The sequence below is a fragment of the Festucalex cinctus genome, chromosome 1, assembly GCF_051991245.1.
Source record: "Festucalex cinctus isolate MCC-2025b chromosome 1, RoL_Fcin_1.0, whole genome shotgun sequence".
Classification (NCBI taxonomy): Eukaryota; Metazoa; Chordata; class Actinopteri; order Syngnathiformes; family Syngnathidae; genus Festucalex; species Festucalex cinctus.
In genome coordinates this window covers 36,145,301-36,163,352 of record NC_135411.1, presented here as the reverse complement: position 1 = coordinate 36,163,352, position 18,052 = coordinate 36,145,301, and the positions used below count along the sequence as shown (strand labels likewise).

Here is an 18,052-nt window from a genome sequence, read left to right as displayed (position 1 = left end):
TAGTGCTGATTGGTTCCCCCTCCCTGCTGTGTCTCCCAGGTGTGTCCGGTTATTGTCATTAGTGTTGGTATAAGGGAGTGGTGTTTGTCTCACGCGGGTGTGGGAGCATTGTTTGCTGAATGTTTGCTGCTGGAATGTCTGCAGGGTGCTTGTCTACATGTTTAGTCACAGTGGTGTCTTTAGGGCCAAGTCTACCCAGTCTTTATCGCCAAAGTCTACCAAGTCTTCCACGCCGAGTCTACCAAGTCTTCCACGCCGAGTCTACAAAGTCTTCCACGCCGAGTCTACAAAGTCTTCCACGCCGAGTCTACAAAGTCTTCCACGCCGAGTCTACAAAGTCTTCCACGCCGAGTCTACAAAGTCTTCCACGCCGAGTCTACAAAGTCTTCCACGCCGAGTCTACAAAGTCTTCCACGCCGAGTCTACAAAGTCTTCCACGCCGAGTCTACAAAGTCTTCCACGCCGAGTCTACAAAGTCTTCCACGCCGAGTCTACAAAGTCTTCCACGCCGAGTCTACAAAGTCTTCCACGCCGAGTCTACAAAGTCTTCCACGCCGAGTCTACAAAGTCTTCCACGCCGAGTCTACAAAGTCTTCCACGCCGAGTCTACAAAGTCTTCCACGCCGAGTCTACAAAGTCTTCCACGCCGAGTCTACAAAGTCTTCCACGCCGAGTCTACAAAGTCTTCCACGCCGAGTCTACAAAGTCTTCCACGCCGAGTCTACAAAGTCTTCCACGCCGAGTCTACAAAGTCTTCCACGCCGAGTCTACAAAGTCTTCCACGCCGAGTCTACAAAGTCTTCCACGCCGAGTCTACAAAGTCTTCCACGCCGAGTCTACAAAGTCTTCCACGCCGAGTCTACAAAGTCTTCCACGCCGAGTCTACAAAGTCTTCCACGCCGAGTCTACAAAGTCTTCCACGCCGAGTCTACAAAGTCTTCCACGCCGAGTCTACAAAGTCTTCCACGCCGAGTCTACAAAGTCTTCCACGCCGAGTCTACAAAGTCTTCCACGCCGAGTCTACAAAGTCTTCCACGCCGAGTCTACAAAGTCTTCCACGCCGAGTCTACAAAGTCTTCCACGCCGAGTCTACAAAGTCTTCCACGCCGAGTCTACAAAGTCTTCCACGCCGAGTCTACAAAGTCTTCCACGCCGAGTCTACAAAGTCTTCCACGCCGAGTCTACAAAGTCTTCCACGCCAAGTCTACAAAGTCTTCCACGCCAAGTCTACAAAGTCTTCCACGCCAAGTCGTCAAGGTCTTCCACGCCAAGTCTACTAAGTCTTCAAAGTCAGCCGCGCCAAGCCTTCAACGTCAGCCACGCCAAGTCTTCAACGTCAGCCACGCCAAGTCTTCAACGTCAGCCACGCCAAGTCCTCAACGTCAGCCACGCCAAGTCTTCAACGTCAGCCACGCCAAGTCTTCAACGTCAACCACGCCAAGTCTTCAACGTCAGCCACGCCAAGTCGTCAGTCAGCCACGCCAAGTCGTCAGTCAGCCACGCCAAGTCATCAAAGTCTTCCAAGTCTTCCGCGTCACGCCAAGTCTTCCGCGTCACGCCAAGTCTTCCGCGTCACGCCAAGTCTTCCGCCTCACGCCAAGTCTTCCGCCTCACGCCAAGTCTTCCGCCTCACGCCAAGTCTTCCGCCTCACGCCAAGTCTTCCGCCTCACGCCAAGTCTTCCGCCTCACGCCAAGTCTTCCGCCTCACGCCAAGTCTTCCGCCTCACGCCAAGTCTTCCGCCTCACGCCAAGTCTTCCGCCTCACGCCAAGTCTTCCGCCTCACGCCAAGTCTTCGGCCTCACGCCAAGCCTTCTGCCTCACGCCAAGCCTTCTGCCTCACGCCAAGCCTTCTGCCTCACGCCAAGCCTTCTGCCTCACGCCAAGCCTTCTGCCTCACGCCAAGCCTCTGCCTCACGCCAAGTCTCTGCCTCACGCCAAGTCTCTGCCTCACGCAACGCCAAGTCCTCGCCATGATCTGGGTACACGTCCAGCCCAGTCTTCTCCACTTCAGTCTCGTCCAGTCCTTCCCCACCACAGTCAATAAAGTCATGCTAGTTGCTGTCATTCCACTTTTCCCTGCCCGTTCATTCCGCCTCTGGGTCCGTCCATCACACCCCCTCCGTGACATACAGTAGATTAGACAACTTGTAATGCTCTTAAAATAGGGCATGGGCATTATGTATAACAAGTATTAGGGGTGTTAAAAAAAATCGATTCGGCGATATATCGCGATACTACATCGCGCGATTCTCAAATCGATTCAATAAAAAAAAAAATCGATTTTTTTTTTTTTTTTTTTAAGAGCTCAGAATTGTTCATTCGGTAGTCTTACCGATTCAACGTCTTATCATCATTGCCTTTTTTTTTTTTTTTGTGTGTGAATCGATTTTTAAACTTCCATTTTTAATGGAAAAATATTCAACAAAACGTCTGACTTCGGGTTAGGATTCACACCTTGAGCATGGAAGAATGTTATATGAACGGAACATTAAGCCTTAATATTTTATTTTAATGCTGTTCAAACATGAAACAGATTACAACCTCTATAAGACTGAAATTTCAGATAAATAATACATTTTCATATAAATCTTACATTCTACAAGCTTACTGATTAGTATTTTCTAAATTTGAATGAAAAAAATCGCAACAATCGACTTATAAATTCGTATCGGGATTAATCGGTATCGAATCGAATCGTGACTTGTGAATCGTGATACGAATCGAATCGTCCGGTACTAGGCAATTCACACCCCTAACAAGTATGTACCCTCTTTTTCTTTCATCTCAAAAAAAAAAAAAAAAAAAAACCAAACATCTTTTTCGTTCTTTTCCTTTTCTTTCAATTTCTTTCCATTTCAATCATACTTACAGGTGAAATGTTCATCCAAAGCCTTTAAACTGGCGATTTGTGCAGTTTACCACTACATACACATGTAGGCATTTTGCATCCAAATGCCGGGATATGTTTCTTGGGAGTACCAAGATGGTCTTGGCCTATAGCCTGTCCAGCGCGCGACTGTGGATTGGGGGGCTTGTGGGAGCTCCACGCCCGGCTGCCGCCTGGAGCCCCGGGATCGGGGAGGCGGTCGGTGGCCGCGGCGCGACAAGTGGTGGAGCCCGACCGGCGGCGGTAGCCCGAGATGTCCGACCGTCACGCCCCGCGAGGCTTTCGCCTTGCTCGCCGCTGCCTCGGTTCGGCTTACCCCTTTCCCATGTACAATCAACCTGGTCGCCTCGGAAACCAGCCGTCGGGTACGCAACTCTCCCCGCGTGTTCAAAGCTGAGCCCTGTGTTGTTGTGCGCCTGCTAAATGGACCGTGTGGAAACAGAAGAGCTGTTGTGAGTGGGAATAACCGGTGTTGTTGAACGGCTGCGGTTAGATAATCCTGATGTTTAAAAACCACAGGTAATCGTAAAACCGCTTCATTTCTGCACCCTCGTTGACACTTGCATACAGCAATGCTCTCCGTTGTCGGTGAACAACAATTTTTATAAATACATTTTATATTTATTTATTTATTATGTTATTTATTTATAGTTATTTTATATTTGTTAATATTGCAGTTTATTTCAATCAATCAATCAAACTTTATTTATATAGCACCTTTCATACATTCAAAATGCAACTCAAAGTGCTGAACATCCATAATACAATAAAAAGTTAAAAAAAAAAAAAACATCCCTCCACCACCACCACATCCCCATGATCGTACCCACAGACACACACAAAACACAACGGACACACGAAAACCAAAACATGGCGGGACACAGAAGTACCCTGTAAGGAAAGGCACCCAGGAGGAGTTTGTCCACAATGGGAGGGATGAAGACCAGCCATCCCTCTCAGTGTGGAGGCTCCCCCATGAGGAAACACTGGAGCTAAAAATGTAATAACTACCAAATAAAAACATTTAAACACTAAAAGAAAACGGTTAAACACGATAGAAAAAATAAATAAATAAAAACAAAGCTACAAAACAATATAGATTAAAATAGTTAAATAAATAAAAGGGGATAAAAAGAAAAAAAGATCAATCAAATGCCAAACTAAAAAAGTAAGTCTTAAGCCTCTTCTTAAAAACATCAATATTCTCTGCAGACCTGATGCCCTCCGGCAGGCCATTCCATCGGTGAGGACCATAGTGGCTGAAGGCAGCTTCACCATGTGTCTTGGTCCTCACCTTAGGAATAGTTAAAAGGTCACTGCCAAAAGACCTCAGGAGCCGCGAGGGGTAATAGCGTAAAAGCAAGTCAGATAAATAAGATGGGCCAAGACCGTTAAGACATTTAAAAATAAAAGTACCTTAAAATCAATCCTGAAACGCACGGGGATCCAATGCGTGGCAGTTTTCTGCATTTCAGCAACAAATCTGCTTGTGGTGTCTATATTGTACCACCCCTTAGTGGCCAAGTTTGTACACACCATAAGGAGCAGCACAATACCAATAGAATTGTCACAACAAACTTATTACTGTATGTTTATATAAAGTACAATGCTGTCGAGTGCTATTTTTTTGTTTTAAAATGTTACATTTTAGTTGTTGTTTCTTTTGGCCACTGTAACGGAATTTGACATTTCATGGAAAAAGATGATTGGCAATACAAGTACTTTGAGTTGCGACTGCGAGTGGGATCGAATTACATTTGTAAGTGAAGTCACCACAGAACGTATCTTCTTTAATTCTTTAGCTCTTAACACCTTTTGTAGAGACGGATCCTTTTGCATTAAAAAGGTGCAAAACGGCAAAGTAAACACAAAACAGGCACACAGTAAATCTTTTCATGAGGTTAAATGGGGTAAGATGAATCACTTGAGCATTATGATGAAATCTTGTGTTGCGATATGGGTTAGTTAGACTAGAATACAAAAAGAAAGAAGACAGACTTGATTTTTGTTGAACTAGGATCCTGATGATTTGTTGAACTAGGGTTGAAACTATTAATCGAATAATCCCATTACAAAATAAATGAAGCAAAATCACTTTTTTTCCATACACATTGTTACTGCCGATGCAAGCACAACTCCTGGTAGTTCTTCCTCAAGGTACTAGGTACACAAGCAGTCACCTAATCCAAATCATTAAATAAACATAATTCAGCTCCCTCCGTCTCATCTGTTTTTTCCCCTAGAAGATCTATTGAATACATTGACTAGTGCTCTGCCAGTGATTTATGCTCTCAAGTTCTTGCACAAGTTCAACATTTAAAGCCACACGATTGGGTGGGAAGCAAAAATCCTCAGCAGATCCTGAGGACGAATTCATTCACACACGGCTTCACATGTAGGCTGCACAGGGGCTCTATGCCACACAGAAAATAATGTTGTTCATGAATACTGACACTCGTTGCATGAAGCAGTTATAGACCAATCTCAGGTAATCCTTCAACCTCACAGGCAACACACGCGCACACACATGCTAACACGCAAACACACACATTTGTTGACCACTTTAGGCACCTCTAAAGAATCAGCACCATCAAGTCCACACCCTGTATATTCACACTACAGTAGAATTTTGCGTGTGTCATGTTTTAATACTTCTTGCTAGTGTTTTCAAGTCGTAACTAATGCCATTTTCAGGACAATGGATATGGTAGCGAATAGTGATTCATTTTGAGTTAGCTTGTTTTAGGTGATTTGTTCAGAATCAGATATGATGCAATGCAATCTCCAAACATGACTACAGGTTGACTTGTCCAAATTTCAATACAATTTATGCTACTGAGATGAATTATTTTTGGAATAATTTTGTCCAAAGTCGCCCCATCAAAAACATCACCATCAAAAAACAGTGCTTAGTCATAGAATATCACATTTAAAAAATTGTGTGAGTGTGAGAGCAGCATGAAGCATGAAATCAGTGGGATTTGAGGCTAGGGAATTGAAGTTTACCAAAACTAAATCGCTGATAGTGCTGAACATGCCTTAACAGAAGCAACACTTCTACTCCACCAGTCACAACTATTGGTGGTCATCTCCGACTGGCACTGAAGCTCACTTAGCACAAACTCGAAAAGAGATAAAGGACAACGCAAGAGACACTCAGTTAATCCTTGGATGCCGGCTGAAATAAATTTTAAGGCGCTCCACTTTATCATAGAAGTTCTGTGTGACTGTTAAGGGCCTTATGCTTTCTACATAGAAATTCCACATTCATTTGAGCTCATTTGTGTTTGGTGGGGTTGAATGTTCTTGCTCTACAACTACTGGTCACAGTCTATTGTGCTGATGCAAGCTTATGTCACTCTTGAATGGGAAAGTTCTAATTTTCTGTCCTTACAGATCCAGTTCTTCAGGTCCCCACGCATGTTGCAGAGTAAGTAGCTTTGTGTGTGCAATGGTTAAACTCATTTAGAGTGTATAACATTTTAACTTCCCTTTAATGTACCTTATACTAGTTGTTCATGGTACTCACCATTGGAGTAATGGCACCTTTTTTTTCTCTCTCTCTTCCAGACCTGCCTTTCTGCCTGACCCCAATGATGGCAGTCTGTATTCTCTGGGTGGAAAGAACAACGAAGGCCTCACAGTAAGAGGAAATGACTTTAGCACAAACAGTGTTGTCTCACTTCTCTGTCTTGTCTGTTATCATAAAATAAGCAGGACGTTCTGGTGAGCTGATGTTTATTCATTGTTCTCAAACAGAAATTACCATTCACTATTCCTGAGTTAGTGCAAGCGTCTCCCTGCCGCAGTTCTGATGGAATCCTTTACATGGGTAAGGCTGATTGTTGAATCTTTGTGCCCCACCCTGTACTCGTACGATAGATCAAAGGTCATGAGAATTTGATGTAGGATAGTGCCGGTATTTGTCTAAAAAATATTCTATAGCAGTAGCCCAATGTACACTTATGCCATTGTGCAAAGTAGCGTGTCATTGGCAAAAGTGTGTATGGGGATAATTGATGCCCATACATCCTTTATTATGTCAAATGTTTTCCAACTGTTAGCAGCATTGTGCCCTGCTCTGAGTGACCGGTGAATGGTGATTGTGGTAAATAAGTTTGTTTGTGTGTGTAGGTAAGAAGCAGGACCTGTGGCACGTGGTGGACTTATTGACTGGTGAAAAGCAACAGACTCTGACATCGTCCTTTGCCGACATGCTGTGCCCTTCCTCATCACTGCTCTACCTGGGACGTACAGGTGAACGAAACAAACACATCTAACAAAACAAGTTGACGAGCTTTAAATGTCCCTGCTAGGTGTTATATTACAGCAAGAGGGCTTAATGATGTTTTAGTGTACGATTTGACACCTGACACCGCATATTCAGAATGAAGTTTCACTTTTCGACCCACTTTTTTGCATTGACACCCTGAAATAGATACTGTGCACTTTTCAGCATGCCATCCCGGGCATTTGTCAGTGTTACATAAGCAAAACAATGCATCTACTTGTATTGTCTATTCAAAGTGGATACATTGTCGTGGTTTGCATCCCTGTTTTAGAATACACCATCACTATGTATGACACGAAAAGTCGAGAGTTGCGCTGGAATGCCACATATTCGGACTATGCCTCCACCCTTCCTGATGATGACACCAAATATAGTAAGTCATCTAGTTGCGTTCAATCTGTCGTGACTTTATTTAACACTAATCCACTCACGGCTGACCCTGCAGAGATGGCCCATTTTGTGTCTAATGGCGACGGCCTGGTGGTGACAGTGGACAGCGACTCGGGTGACGTCCAGTGGGTCCAGAACTACAACTCGCCAGTAGTGGCCATGTACATCTGGCAGCGCGAGGGCCTCCGCAAAGTTGGCCACACAAACGTGGCCGTGGAAACCCTGCGCTATCTTACGTTCATGTCTGGAGAAGTGGGACGTATCACCCAGTGGAAGTACCCTTTTCCAAAGGAGAAGAAGCCAGATAATAAGTTAATGTAAGCAAACAGGGTCCACTCTGTGTGCTCTATCTTTGCTGTCATTAATTTTGGAATTCTCTCTTTAAATGGTTATTACATACTAGGGCTTCACGATATTGGAAAAACATGCAATATGCGATATACTTGCTGAACTTAGCGATATCGATATTATTGCGATATTTAACATGTACCTAAAGAAATTACATTTTTATGACCTAATGAAAGAAAAACATTTTTCATGTGGCAAAATAAGCAACCTTGATGTAATCTTAGTTAATTAATTGTAATTATGTATTGATAATTTTCAACTATTGAATGGCGATGCACATTTTAGTTAGCATATGACTGGTCAAATTCATTTAAAAAGCATAAAATTCCATATAAAACTTATTGCATGCCTTTGCGATATGCATATTGCAAGGGCCAACATCGCAATATCGCTATTTTTTCGATATATTGTGCAGCCCCATTACATACTGTATATAGGTGACAAATGCCATAGTGGACATCTGCATGGATGTAGCTCATGCAATGCTCTTATTTCAATCACAGCATAGTTTAGATTGAATCAACAGCAATTTTTAAGACATTTGAATAACAACTAATTGCTCTACATCAATACAAATCGAACATAAACCTGTTTAAATGTAACAGTTTAAAAACAATACAAAAGTTGAAAAAGAAAACCAAACTAAACTATTCAGAAATTTGAAATCTTAAAATGAACTCTAGAATGCACAGGCAGCCAGTTGAGAGCGGCCAAAATAGGAGTTGCATGCTTCCTCTTACGTGTTCCAGTTAAAATGTGAACAGCAGCAATTCAAATCTACTGGAGACGTTTGAGAGAGGGCTAGCTGACTCCATTACAGTTAATTAGTGGTGCAATGGATCATTATTGGTTCGTGGTCGTGCACGATCTGTAAGTTGGTTGGTTGAGAAAAAAACCCACAAAAACAACAAAGTGTGCATTCACACGAAAGCAACATGATCAGTCCACATTCACTGTACTTATAATAGCAGCAGAAGAAGTTGAAACTCTTTGTGGATCACGTAAGTCGCATGTATAGAAGCATTTTAATGATACAAGATTTTTTTTCTGCCTCTCATCTCGACACCATTCAGACGTGATACTTTATAAAAGTAATTAGTTATAGTAACTAATTGCTTAAAACAGTAATTGAGTTACTTCCGAATAAAAATATCTCGTTACCACGCAAAAGAAATAATTTACCTACTTTATGTCAAATATCCCACGACCCTTGTGAGGAGCAAGCGGTTCAGAAAATGGATGGATATATCAAATATGTTCCCTACTTTTATATCTAACATTTATATCAAATAATTAGTTTTTTTTTTTTTTTTGTATTTTATTTATTTATTTAATTAATTAATTAATTTAACTAAGCAGTCTTCAAAGACATTTGAAATGAGTAGAATGGCCAGGTAATTCTACATAAACTTCCGTATTTATTGCACTTAAATTGACAATGGGAGGTTTATCCTGGTTTGTGTGTTAACACACTGCCTCTGATTGGCTTCCATCATGAAGATTGGCGTGTGCTGATGACATCACACTACACTAGAGGATTGAACGGGGAATGTTTCAAGGCTTTGGGAATCAGATTGTGGTTACTTGGAGGGAAAATCTGTATATGTTTTAATATTACACTTTCTAGACATACATTAACTCTTGCATCCTGATCATATCTGGTACTGTTCGTGGGCGGGAACTGTCAGGCCACAGGTGGAAGACGGAACATCATGCTTTTTTTTAACTCATGAATTTCTATTGTGTTTTATTAAATTGCACTGTCCCCTTTTTAATAAATTAAAATGTTCATTTTCATCTTAAACTCATTTCCCTGTATCCTATTGTACATCTGTTTTACCACCAGTGAATTTGGCTTAGTGGTATCAGATTCAGATCTTTTTTTCTGTTTCAGGTCCACTTTGTATGTGGGTAAATATTCCACCAGTTTGTATGCGTCTCCCTCCCTGGTACATGATGGAGTCACAGTGGTGGTGAGTAACGATGTGAACATATAACAATGTACTGTACATAATTGTATTTACTTTCCCAAGACTAATGTCAGCTTTTATTACTATACTCAGGGGTTCATAACTGTTTTTTTTTGTTTTTGTTTTTTTTTTTACCTTGGGGCCCATTCAGTAATTATGATTTATGTTGACTTATCATTATTGTTTGTATTTAATAACTAAATCAAATCTAGTTAAGATTTATAAAATCATTATCAAATAACATGATACAATGTGGTCATCAATTACATTTATTTATGTGTAAACACTGACACCCAATAAGATGTACAACAAGCAAAGAATTCCGGAGCCAACTTCTCTGTTTTTGTGCCCGTTTCTGTGGATGTGTTTTTTTAAACAAATGAGGCAGTTTAACCAGATTGATAATTGTGACTCACTCAAGGGAGTTCTACACATTATCAGTCTGGGACTGCTCCACGGTGATTTACTCGGGAAAGGCGGGACATTCTGTACAATACTTGACGATGCGGCATCTTGTGCACGTTTGTTTTCACGGCAACGGATGAAAAATGTCTTTGTTTTTGTCTTTGGGGGAAGAAAAAAAAAAGAAACAAAAAACACAGACAGATGTTTTTTTTCTACACGGGAAGGGGGGGAATATTCGGTTTTAAAAATACCCTACTACATGTGTATAAAGTCTCAATTGAAAGCTGCCTGCAGTTACAAAACTGAAATTACTTTGCAGCCCACTAGATGGTGCTGGCCCAGTAGGAATCACTGCTCTATCTGAGACTATGATGGAAAAATATTCAGTCCTGTTTAAGAAGAACACATGCCTTCATCATACACTCGTGACGGGAAAACATATCTTGGTTCCTTGAATATTTGTTTACATGGGCAGCCTCGAGGAAGCACCTTCCCCATGCTGGAGGGTCCAGATAGGCAGGAAACGGACGAGGACGAAGAGTGTGTGATCACACCAAGCACCAGCGTCAAGTTCAACGCTGCGCTCCGCGAGCGAAACCGCGTCAACTACATGCGCAACTACCTGCTACTCATAGGTAAGATAGATGTCTTGTACATTTAGCCAGCAGAAAACTTTTTACAATTTCTAACACGAGAGACTCATTTTTTAGGTCATCACGAGACACCTCCTGAAGCTCACAACAAGATGCTGGAAACATTCCCTGACAGCTTTCCTCGTAACCAGGGCAACGTCATTCCACCAACTAGCAACAAGAGAGCTGAGGTGTGTGTGTCCAATTTTTCATTGTGTTGTGTTGAGGTGTGCCTAATGATGTGATTCTTGTGAATAATTGCTTCTCATGCTGCTTGCTTTTCTCATATAGAATGTGAAAAATGTTGTCACGGATGACATTCCGCCTTCTCCTATGCCTGAAATATCAATCCAAGAACCCGGGCTCAGTGGTCGCACTATGCGCCAGGAGGCCTCTGTGGACTCCATGCTGAAAGACATGGCCACCATCATCTTTTCCACTTTCCTCCTGGCGGGTTGGGTGGCCTTTGTGATCACGTACCCCAAGGCAAGTTAAATAACGCCACCTAGTGGACGAATGAATATCTACAATATGTTTGTCTGATACCCAAGTCTACAACTGCTCTAGGGCTGCTCAATTATGAAGAAAATGTTAATCACAATTTGATTATTTTGGTAATAATTGAAATCACAATTAGGGTGATTTAGGACATTTATTTTTTGGTACAAAACAAAATTTTAAACGTAAAAAAAATATTAAGACAAATAAAATAGTTTGAAACACTATAATTATGGAAGTTCCTTTTGGATGGAAAGATAAGATTAAATTAGTTATTTTAAAATTTAAAAAAGGTGCAATTGTATAAATTTAAACAACTCAAAATTAGTATTTTTTTTTTATGAATATGCTGACTTTGTAATTGTAATAATTGAAATTGTAATTGAATTTTGATTAATTGCACAGCCCTAAACTGCTCTGTGCTGTGTTTTAATAAAAATATTAGAGCTGTAAAATGTAATGTTTCTTAAAACATTGCTTGTTTGTACTGTTAATGATGGTGTTTAATGATTGATGATGGACTATGTTTGATTTACGTCCTCATTTGTTGCAGAGTGTCCACAAGCAGCAGCAGCTGCAGCACCAGGAGTTCCAGCGACAGATGGCAGAGAAGTTGGAGATGCTGCAGAAGCAACAGCCTTTCCCTGCTGCGGACATGTCGCTTCCGCTGGTCCCAGACAGCGACTACCTGGAAGTGGTTCACGCTCGTTCGGAATGCTCGGACCACAGCAGCCCAAACGTCACCCCGCGTGCCTCCAACCACTCCAATCTCTCTGTTTCTGAGCTGGGCAGCTCTGCCAATGAGCATGAGGATGGAGGTGAAATAAAGATGCCATTAACACTCATTGTTTGTGTGTGTCTGTATAGGGGACCCTATTGATGGTTTGTCCTCTTTGTCTCATTAGAAGACGACTCCAACATTGTCAGAGTGGGCAACATAATGTTCAATCCCAAACAAGTGTTGGGTCATGGTGCTGAAGGTACCATTGTGTACAAGTAAGTATGAGAGAGACATGATCAGGATATTGTTGTAGGCCTGGGCTATATAACCGTATGAGGAACATTTTTCACTATAATCAGATTTACAATTTCAAACAGATTTTCTCTCTTTCGCATATTAGAAAAAAAGACTTTAAAAAGGGGGGAAAAAAGGCAAGGTTTTGATTTTGTTCAGAATTTCAGTAAACCGATAAACATTGGTTAATCATTGGGGGATAGAAATGTATATATATATATTTTTTTAATTCCACAATGAAAGCTACTGATGTTTGTTCCACCAGGGGTCAGTTTGACAACCGTCCAGTGGCGGTGAAAAGAATTCTCCCAGAGTGCTTCAGCTTTGCAGACCGAGAAGTTCAGCTGCTGCGCGAGTCAGATGAGCACCCGAATGTCATTCGATACTTCTGCACCGAGAGGGATCGTCAATTTCAGTACATTGCCACCGAGCTGTGTGCCGCCTCACTTCAAGAGGTGCACAGTCATTTGCTCAACCATTTATTTTGGACATTGCAGTTGTGCTGTGAGGTTAACTCTCTTTGGGTCTGTCTAGTATGTGGAGATGAAAGATTTTGACCGTCATGGACTGGAGCCGGTTGTGCTCCTTCAACAGGCCATGTCAGGACTGACGCATCTGCACTCCCTCAACATAGGTGATGGTTTTAAAATGGTTGTCCTACATTACACCGTTATTTTCCCCCCTCAACTTTAACTTCTCTGTGCAGTTCACAGAGACTTGAAACCTCACAACATCCTGGTGTCCATGCCTAACGCCCACGGTCGGGTCCGGGCTATGATCTCTGACTTTGGCCTGTGTAAGAAATTAGCGGTGGGCCGCCATAGTTTCAGCAGAAGGTCTGGCGTGCCGGGAACAGAGGGCTGGATAGCTCCCGAGGTTCTCAGCGAGGACTGCAAAGACAACCCTGTGAGTAGAACTGCGCGAGAAATACCCACATACTGTACATAGATACGATAATATATAACGTCGATAATATGGTATAATCCTCTATCGTTTTTATATATATATATATATATATATATATATATATATATATATATATATATATATATATATATATATATATATATATATATATATATATATATATATATATACCGTTAGGTTTACCTTGCTGCTCCAAACTGCACCAGCTTTAGTTTTAAGTGTCATAAATCTAATAGATATGCATCTTATATATTAATCGAATGAACCAAAAAAAAAAATGATGCATGCGTCAATCAATGGATAAATAACACAAGAGTTGAATTTGCGTATTGCAGTCTGTACTTGCTCATTTGTCTCAAGACTTTTGTCTATGTCACAGATGATATTGAATGTTTTTTTTTCCCCCTCTGTTTACTTTTAAGACCTGTGCTGTTGATATCTTCTCTGCCGGATGTGTGTTCTACTATGTGGTGTCTCAAGGTCGCCACCCATTCGGCAAATCCCTGCAGAGGCAAGCCAACATCCTATTGGGAGCATACAGCCTGGACCATCTCCAAACCGACAAACATGGTGAGGCATATACCGAACCTTTGAATTTCTAGCGAGGCTCAGTAGGAGATTTGTGAGCACCTCATAATGACCTGCAAGTCGATATCATTGTCTTCAACCAGGTGACATTGTAGCCCGAGACCTAATAGAGCAGATGTTGAGCATGAAGCCTCATCTGAGGCCCACGGCCGAGTGTGTTCTCAAGCACCCTTTTTTCTGGAGCCTGGAAAAGGAACTGCAGTTCTTCCAGGTCTGTCTTTTTTTTTTGTGCTACTGATACTCAAAGTCGCTTATAAATGAATGAGACAAATATTACAGCAGTCTTGATAATGTAAATGCTGGGAGTAGATTCAAGTACAGAGCGGGTCATTATTTGCTGACCTTTTTACAATATAGTACATACGTATGTAGTACAATATAGTTGTGTGCTTGTTCTTGCCTGCAGGATGTGAGCGACAGAATAGAGAAGGAGCCACTTGACGGAACGATTGTGAGACAACTGGAGCGAGGAGGGCGGGCTGTGGTCAAGAGTGACTGGAGGGAGCATATCACTGTGCCGCTGCAGACGGGTAGGGCACAAGTCTTAAATGCAAACACCATCTTCTCATAGGGGTGGTCGACTAATCAATTTGATCAATTAATGTGAGTTTATTGCTAAGGGTGGTATCTGTTTTTAAACATGTCAAATGAGCTATATGGTTTGATGGCTCATTTGAGGTTAAACTGGTGAACATTTAAGATGTTAATTCATTAAGGATCAAAACACACTTTTTTTTTTTATTACGGTAATTTTTATTTTTTTAGAAGTGGAAGCACCTTGCACATCATGTACATAATGTTCCTATTATTTCTGTGGAAGTTCATGCAAGTTACTGATGAAGGAAAAACACATTGAAAGCCTTTTTGGGAGTCTAAAAGAATAAACCAAATCTCAAAATAAATGGAAAAAAATAACATGTTTTAAAATACAAAATATTTTCTTTTTCTGTCAGTGAAGGGGAAAGAAATCTATTAAAATTTGATTGTTGTGAAGTTACTATTAGTACCGTAGTAATTATTAAAGCGCTCTTTAGCGTTATAGCTCTGTGACCTTTTCATTGTGTGTTAGCATTAAGCTAGACAAATTTTCTTGTAACATGGCTGTTTTAAACACAACTCTAACTGCTTACAGACCTAAGAAGGTTCCGTTCCTACAGAGGCGGCTCAGTCAGAGACCTCCTTCGTGCGATGAGGAACAAGGTAAGCGTGTGCTCTCTCGATTTCTGTGCTTCACAACTGTAGCATTTGGAACCCTGAGACTTGCATTCTTTATACAGAAACATCATTACCGGGAGTTGCCTGCGGAGGTACAGGAGACGCTGGGCTCCATCCCTGACGACTTTGTTTCCTACTTCACGTCCCGTTTCCCCCACCTACTAACACACACATACTTGGCCATGAGGACCTGCGCCACAGAGAGGTTTTTCCTGCCTTATTATTCCAAAATGGCACAAGTGGACCATCTGTCACAAAGCCAACACCTGTCAGGAGACACGTCACATCCCCAAAAATGCACAAATGCGTCAAAAGTGGAAGCGCAGGAGGGACACTGTGCCGCAGAACCACATGAGTTCGATGCTTCTTCAGACCCGCCAGCCGAGACTATCGAAGCATCACTGTCAGACCTAAACTGTCACATGCTCTCCTCTGAACCACAGACATCTCACCTCAGGTTACACGGGTCCAGCTTGTCGGACTGTGGCGCGGCGTGAACATAGTTGTCCGCATCTCACACAAGAGTTTCGCCTTAAAGACTCATGGGCCAGTCGCTGAGTTTTGTGTCGGTGAAGACCAGGCCTGCAGTGCCTGGGAGTTGCTTGCCAAGAACAGCTGCTGCATGCTCCCTGAATTTAGTGCCTTCTGGGTTCAATGGAAAAGAACCATACACAAGTTTGACAAACCTAAAAGGTTGTTGGATTTTGTGTTGTAGCTCAACTGAGTTTTTTTTTTTTTTTTTTTTTTTTTTTTTTTTTTTTTACTTTTATATCAAGTCCAAAAATGGTATTGGTCCAAAAAATGTCCGGCCTTCTATTGTGGAAAATCCTGATTATTATTGAACATGTTGGGGTAGTTTTATTGTGCAATGTTGTATTTTGCAGTGAGTTTGTTCACTGCCCAGATACTATATGAATATTTTTATAGAGTTAATCAATGTGGCAAATGTGCCTTTAAAAAGAAAAGATTAACTCAACAAAATAAAGGAAAAACAAAGTGCCACTGTGCTGTGAAGCTACAGATAGACTAATTGACTATTGTAAATCTGCTTGTTAATGCTGCTGGCGCTTCTCTTTCATCAATTAAGACTGTTGTGCAGATGTGGTACCCCGGGTTTACACCGGTTGCGGTTGCGGTTGCGGTGCGGCTGCGGTGCGGTGCGTCTTGACTGCGTGCTCCGGACGGGTCAATTTTTTGGCCAATCCACACCGGCTCCGCACAGCTGCGGTCCGGCAACTCCGTCGCCGACCACTTCCCGCCGTGTCTCGCGTGACCGCGCGGTCATGTGGCATTAAAAACAACGACAAACACACAGAAAGTCTGTGCTCAACAGAGAAGCAGAAAGAGAGGTGGACTTTTTTTATTTTGTGGCTTTCTACCTCCAATATAAACCTCTCCTCGTCCATGTTCGCTGGTGTCTAAACCGTGAATGAGCACCTCGCACGTTAACTCCAGGCCCGTCTACGCCCACATCACGTTTTGCTAGCATGCTTGCGAAATAGGAGCTGGCGAGTGTTTTATCTTGAAAGGTAACCGGAAATTTATTTCGAAACTGCGTCGGTCTTCCTGTCCCGCTCGATGTGTTTTGTGCTACCTTGCCATTTGCCGGAGGCCTACCGCTGCGGCGTCCGGCAAAAATAGAAAATAGGTCTATCCTTGCGGAAGGGCTGCGGCACGCCGCAGCTGAGACGCAGTCAACACGCAACGCACCCGCAAGCGGTGTAAACTGCACCATTCGAATGAATGGAATCTAATTGCTTGCGTCGCCGGAACGCACTGCAACCGCACCGCAACCGCAACCTGTGTAAACCCGGGGTACGAATGGACTGTCATTTGAGGTTTTTGGGATCGGAATACTGCAGGTATACAGGACTGTCTCAGAAAATTAGAATATTGTGATAAAGTTCTTTATTTTCTGTAATGTAATTAAAAACACAAAAATGTCATACAATCTGGATTCACTTGGAAACACTTGCAGGTGTTTCGAGTTAATTAGACAATTCAAGTGATTAGTTGAATAGCCTGCTAGTATACTTTCGATGATGTAATATTTTGATATAGGATATTTGAGTTTTGTTTAAGATGTAAGCCATAATCAGCAATATTAAAATAATAAAAGGCATGCAATATTTCAGTATTTTGTAATGAATCCAGAATGTATGACATTGTTGTTTTTTTAATTGCATTACAGAAAATAAAGGACTTTATCACAATATTCTATTTTTCTGGGACAGTTCTGTATATTTTTTTTTAAATACTGTAATGTAATTATTCAAGTGTGACTTTTAAGCTCAGACTGCAGCGCACTCGTACTTCAGAACGTTCCACGCGTGTCAAAGTGAAGTTGATGACTTGCACATTAAATTCTGTTTTGTTTTTTTGTTAATGAAAATTGACCGTGTTGTCTCTTACTTAGACCATTTAAACTAGTTGAATAGTCAGTGGTGTTGTAGTGGTTCATTTGACTGACTTCCATACTTGCAGCGTTGGTTCTGCTCCACTTCTATCCATCCATCCATCTATTTTCTTAACCGCTTGCTCCTCACAAGGGGTGCTGGAGCTTATCCACGCTGGCTTAGGGCAGTAGGCAGGGTACACCCTGAACTGGTTGCCAGCCCATCGCAGGGCACTCAGGGACGAACAACCATCCACACACACAAGCACACCTAAGGACAATTCGGAGTGCCCAATTAACCTGCCATGCATGTCTTTGGAATGTGGGAGGAGACTGGAGTACCCGGAGAAGACCCACGCAGGCACCGGGAGAACATGCAAACTCCACCCAGGAAGGCCGGAGCCTGGACTCGATCTTGCGTCCTCAGTACTGGGAGGCGGACGTGCTAACCAGTCAGCAACCGTGCCGCCCTGCTCCAACTTAGTGATG

At 42.2% G+C, this 18,052-nt stretch overlaps 1 protein-coding gene across 1 annotated transcript in view; it reads left to right on the top strand.

The window, feature by feature from the left end:
* ern1 (endoplasmic reticulum to nucleus signaling 1) overlaps window positions 1-17,560 on the top strand; it is a 30,582-nt gene extending 13,022 nt beyond the window's left edge. The window contains exons 3-22 of the mRNA XM_077532966.1: window positions 6,286-6,319; window positions 6,460-6,532; window positions 6,649-6,721; window positions 7,024-7,146; window positions 7,452-7,553; window positions 7,626-7,887; window positions 9,813-9,891; window positions 10,769-10,928; window positions 11,004-11,116; window positions 11,217-11,411; window positions 11,977-12,241; window positions 12,329-12,419; window positions 12,704-12,893; window positions 12,973-13,072; window positions 13,145-13,344; window positions 13,788-13,935; window positions 14,037-14,164; window positions 14,360-14,483; window positions 15,086-15,153; window positions 15,231-17,560. Of these exons, the coding sequence (XP_077389092.1) occupies window positions 6,286-6,319; window positions 6,460-6,532; window positions 6,649-6,721; window positions 7,024-7,146; window positions 7,452-7,553; window positions 7,626-7,887; window positions 9,813-9,891; window positions 10,769-10,928; window positions 11,004-11,116; window positions 11,217-11,411; window positions 11,977-12,241; window positions 12,329-12,419; window positions 12,704-12,893; window positions 12,973-13,072; window positions 13,145-13,344; window positions 13,788-13,935; window positions 14,037-14,164; window positions 14,360-14,483; window positions 15,086-15,153; window positions 15,231-15,665 (2,963 nt within the window). The 3' untranslated portion in view covers window positions 15,666-17,560. The remainder of the gene's footprint in view (window positions 1-6,285; window positions 6,320-6,459; window positions 6,533-6,648; window positions 6,722-7,023; window positions 7,147-7,451; window positions 7,554-7,625; window positions 7,888-9,812; window positions 9,892-10,768; window positions 10,929-11,003; window positions 11,117-11,216; window positions 11,412-11,976; window positions 12,242-12,328; window positions 12,420-12,703; window positions 12,894-12,972; window positions 13,073-13,144; window positions 13,345-13,787; window positions 13,936-14,036; window positions 14,165-14,359; window positions 14,484-15,085; window positions 15,154-15,230) is intronic.
* The last annotated feature ends 492 nt before the right edge of the window (window positions 17,561-18,052 follow it).